The 5,449-nt window shown below is 39.5% G+C and overlaps 1 protein-coding gene across 1 annotated transcript in view; it reads right to left on the bottom strand.

Moving 5' to 3' along the window:
* Window positions 1-1,509, bottom strand: part of LOC106524473 (VPS10 domain-containing receptor SorCS3) — a gene marked incomplete in the record, with an annotated part of 110,456 nt that extends 108,947 nt beyond the window's left edge. Inside the window, 1 exon segment of the mRNA XM_014018283.1 lies at window positions 1,409-1,509. Within this exon segment, the coding sequence (XP_013873737.1) occupies window positions 1,409-1,477 (69 nt within the window).
* Between the last annotated feature and the right edge of the window lie 3,940 nt (window positions 1,510-5,449).

Here is a 5,449-nt window from a genome sequence, read left to right on the forward strand (position 1 = left end):
TTAAAATCTGACTTTTGTAAAATATGTGCTTGTATTTAAGAACAAATTTTATTGAATCATTTGTGATCTGATTTGTGATTTGTGATCATTGAATCAATCATTTTGTTCTTTCAGTAGATTTTTAAGAAGAGCTGAAACCTTTCTTATGTCAGATTTATTTGTTTGTTTGTTTATGACTTAACTTTATATTTAAAGGTGAAACTTCAAGTGTAAACGTTAGTGCAGGATCAGTCGTGTTTATAGGAGCATGTATTTTTGGCTCTGGCTCATTGCCTGAACACAAATCAAGTCGGAGGTTTACCAGAAAGAGATGGAAGTGTGCCAATAAATGTTTCCAGGGTGAAATATCTGAATCTTACTGTAACATATTACTGTAAACTGCACTTTAGTCCTATTTCATAATTGGACACATGTCCAAATCTGTCCAAACTGGACACTTTTTCCAAACACTGTCATTTCTAAATGCTTCGACACAAAGACTTCTCTGAGGGCTCAACTTAAAGATAAAAACCCAGCCCAACAAATCACATTCTACCATCCATATTTACTCACAGTATGGTTAAATACGTCAAATATATTCATATTCAGCAATATTAATCCCAGCTGGAGGACGTTCAGCAAATCTCCACAAACAGTCAAAACCCAAAAAACAAACATATCCTCACTTTTATCAAAACATTTCAATCCACACAGCTTATAAAGCCACCAGCAGCAAAAAAATAATGTTTCTCACTCACGTTTGATGCATATTTGTCCTCACTTTCTGGTGAAAAGAACAATTCAGAATGGCGATAGGAAGTGGTATAATCCGTCCTTTTATTACTTTTCCTGCCCACAAAAATCACTCTTCCTCACCTTGAAGCTCTCAGTACACTTTATAACAAACATATTTCCTTTTTAACAGCTTGTTTAGTCAGATAAATGTCCAAAAAACGATTTAAGATCCATGTTTTCCATGTCTGTTGTTCTCACCACTAGATAAATGTGATTKGCTACAGAGCTGTGGGGTCAGGATGAAGCTCAGAGCTGACTGGCCGATTCTACAGTCAATCTAGCACATGTACCGTGGGCGGGACATGAGGAGCTTTGTCACACATTTTGGGCTCTGGAGCCAATAGATGACTCCAGTTGATCAAATGAGGTGTCAATCAAGTAAAGACAATTAATCAAATCATTTGAATGGCCCCTTAAAGTCCCTGGCAGTGTGGGTCAGGCTATACAAAACTGGAAATGGTTATGATAAAAAACTTTACCATTTTACTGAATGAAAATAATTTTGTTAAATTAAATGAAAGCAGTAGTTTGTTCAGAATGCCACAAACCAGCTGTAAGATTAATCAAATCCTTTTAAATAAATGATTCATCTCAAGCAGAAACAGAGGAAAACTCGTGTTGAATCAAAGCTCACCTTCCTTTGGTTGGTCGGACACACGTATAAATAACTGAGGACCGTYTTGGATCCAACTTTGTCGTTCATTCTCTCGTACGTGGAGCCGTAGTCTGTAGATCTGAACACACAAAAAATAAATAAAATGAAATAAAAAAATCTGTGAGAGGCAGGAAGAGAAATTAGAGTGGATAAGAGTCTGGAGCAGACCGAACGTTCCCCCCCTTAAAAAACTGTAAGGAGTAAACAAACAGAGCAGTGATTACTGCGATGTTGCACGATTCATGTCAGAAAGTTGTGATTTTGTACTGATGAAAAAGAATGCAACATCACACCCAGAGGAGGAGAAGAAGCAGAATAAATGCTGGTCTGCTTCTGAACATGCAGCCAGTCTGAGCCAGTTAATGTGAGACAACATGAGAGGGTTAACCCAGACCCGGCCGTCATCCTCAGCAAGCCTTCAGCTGCCTTCAGAGACCYGACACCCTGAATTATTTACTCTCTCCTGATGACGACTATGAAAGAAAATATGACGAGTGCAAAAACATGTGGATGTTCCCCAGCCCTGCGTGGGCTTTTAATAATGGAAGAGTGGGAATGAGTCTGTTAGCCAGCCCAGTCCCCAGAATCTCCATCTGAATCCATCATCAGTAACGACCAAATCTGCCTTCAACTACATTACAGCATCTGCAGAGAGGTGGGAGGCCGAGTTTCCTCTCTCTGTTCGTTCTAAACGTTTGTTTCAGTAGCGATGCGGTGGCTACACAATATGCTGCGGTATGAGGGCCAAAATTAAGACTATTGCACAACCAGTGGTTGCAACATCCTTGTAGCAGGAGGCTATTTCTATTCCTAAAACCAGCTATTGATCTGATCAATGATAGGCCRGCACTGCTAACTGAGAGGACGCTGCTGGCAAATGAGAAAAAGACTCTTCATTTGTGTTAGCATCGGAGAGGCTGCAAACTAGCATGAATAAGCTGGCATTAGCATTGCAAGAGGCTAGCTACTAGCATGGATAATCTGGCGTTTGCGTTGGAGAGGATGGCGACTGGCAAGGATGAGCCGGACATTAGCAACAGAGACTGAATGACTGAACAAARGATTATATTATTTAAAGATGAATTGACGAACTCAAACCGCTCATTGATTACATAACTTCCCTCTAGAATGAATAAATTATTTTTAAATTGAATTGAATTATATCACATTTAGCAACAGTTTCATGCTAATAATAAAAATGTTTTTGTGAYGAGTTAAAACTTTTCACTTTGTACAGATTCAATTCAAATATGTTTTCTTTTAAATCAAGACAGACTTGAAATATTTTGAAGCCCTTTCAGATAAAAGTCGTTGCTTTGAATTAACTTTTGTAAAATTTTCACAGCAACAGAGGTTTTTGCTCTGCTGCTGTTTCTTTTCTAGCCTCTGGTTCATGGTGAGAAGCAGAAATGATCCTCAGCTTCATGCTCTCCTCTTTTTTTAGTTTTTATTTTAGCTTGTTCCTTCAGAGGGAAGCAGGCGTTCRGTAACAAGGTGTCGCTCATTCAGACTCGCAGCAGAATCCCTGAGAGAAAAACTACTGCTGCTGCTGGGATTACAGAGAAGCAACGAGTCGTGGAGAAACGACACATTAACGTGCAGGTGAGGAGAAACACAGCTGAGAGTCACTGCTGCACATCAAACCACCAGGACAACTGATACATAAAAGAGATAGAGAGGATCTTTCTTCTTTAATCTCAGATTAAAACTATCATTTTACCAGTTATTCATGTTTAAACAGCTTCCTGGTTCATAAAATTCAGCTAAATTATTTTATTTATTGAGCACTTGAAGATGTTTCATGACATCTACACTCACGCTCTTTATAAAATGTTAATTCAGCATAAAAGACTGAAATGTRAGCAACAATAGGCACAGTGACTGCTTTGACTTTTTAAAACATCTCTTTAAATCTGACAGAACAAACTAAATCATCCACAAAGAATCAATTTAATAAACTCAGAAATCATCAGATTAGAAAACAYTGATCCAATTCTGACAGGATTTTTGCAGTTTTTCTCCCAGCAGCAGCTTTGCTGCAGCTTCTCTTTTAGTTAAAACTCTAATAACGTCAGGATCAAATGTAGGGAGGAAGTGCTCTGAATTACAGGYGAAGTGGGCTGTTTGAGGGGTCCCTGTGGAGACTGTGACCACCACAGCCGTGGAGAAATGTTGTGATGTGGCTCCTGATCCAGAGGTTGTTAATGACATCTAGATTATTTTACCTGAAGCACATGAAACTGAAGCGTGTGTGTAAATGCATGTATTACAGAATAAACAACAACAGGTCATAAAGCCCCAGCTTCTCTTCTGGTTTCTACAGGAAATCACTCAGAATCCATGCTGGCTGGATTAAATCGACACGTCTGCGTGACGGTTTGAATAATGTCTGTCAGTAGCTTGTGTTTGACAAACACAATTAAAGGCTGCACAAATGACATTAAGATCAGCTAAAAGTCTTTGTTCTGCAGGCACCCAGTGTTGTTGCAGCCAGATTTAGTATGACCTTGTCCCTCTAATCGTGTTAAGTCTTCAGGGACTGACAAGTTCAGTTTGACCTGAGCTGTACTCTCWGAGAGGATTATCCAGATTTATACTGTGGAGCCTTGTTTTAAATAAAATCAAGAAGGACTGAATATTCTTTATATTTATTTAAAAAAAAACTGGTGGTCCCCTGGTGGGCAGCTTGTTTTTTTTATCTAGATTTCCTGTTGAATGTGTGACTTCATGGGTTAAAAACAATAAAAACATGTTGGTGTGGCTGCATCCTGTACTCTCAATACAAGAATAACTGAAACAATCCTGACTAAAGTCMTCCCTCGACTCCTGGATAAACGTGTTCCCTCCCCTCACCAGGATCTGTCCACCGCCTCAGTCAAGAAAAAAATCATAAAATCTGTTTGTCCTCACAGTTTAACTCCCACCCAGCTGAATATCTTTCACCTAAAACATTCAGCTTCACTCCCTGAAAAACATCCCAATCTTTCAGCGATGACACAGCTCGTTCCTGTCATCCTCCTCAGATGTTTTCTGAACAACTCTCAATCTCCAGACAGGAGACATTTAAAGATGCAGTTCTGATAAAAATCACCCATGGAGGCTCTAAAATATTGGAACAGTTCATCACATTTGCCTGAAGACAGTTTGCTTGTTTTTGTTTTTATACGAGCAGCTTCAGCTGCAATAAACCTGATAAATARAGTCTGAACCTGGAACATCTTTGATTTGATTTCAAGACATCATGTGTGCTTCAATATACATAATGTTTGACTTTAAACTGTGCCGTACAAACAGATAACTCATGCAGAAACACTAATCAGTCATGGAGGCATGGAAAAAGCTCAGTATAATTATGATCTGTGATAATTATGAGCCTTGTGAGCAGCGCTGTGTGGCACATGTATGTGCACACGTATGTAAAGTGGTGCACAGTGTGAACTAAATGTAAAMGGTCTGCAGGGGACAAAGACAGAGACGGTTAGAACAGTGTTGATCTGTCCGCCTCTGGTTTGATAAAAAGGCTTCATCTGATTGGTTCAACCCATGAATTCTGCAGGTAGCCTGTGCTGCTGAGCGTYCCTTTGTGTAAAATCTTTGAAGTGTAAGAGTCTCGGAGTGCCTGCACAGGAAGTCTCTCACATAATGAACACRTGATCGCAGCGTTCGTCAGCCGGGGTTTGTAGTCAACACGTTTTTTTATTGTTCCACAGACACTGCTTTACCTGCAGCTTTGTCTCGCCTTCATGAGGAGACATAAAAACATCTAATCTTGACTGATTTCATTTCTTGTTTAAAAGCAGAAAAACAACCTGACATTGTCTCTAAACATGACATCCCAGTGGCTTTCAAACCCCAAAACACGTTGCGACAAAGCTTAGTTCACCCCAAAGATCCAGTTCCCAGGCAAAAACAGAGTAATTTAGTATATGCTGTTAAGTGTCAGGAGGACTGTGATCAGTCATACGTTGGGGAAACAAAACAGCCACTGTTCAAAAGAATGAGCCAACACAGACGAGCTAC

Source organism: Austrofundulus limnaeus, unplaced genomic scaffold (assembly GCF_001266775.1).
Source record: "Austrofundulus limnaeus strain Quisiro unplaced genomic scaffold, Austrofundulus_limnaeus-1.0 Scaffold189, whole genome shotgun sequence".
NCBI classification, from domain to species: Eukaryota; Metazoa; Chordata; class Actinopteri; order Cyprinodontiformes; family Rivulidae; genus Austrofundulus; species Austrofundulus limnaeus.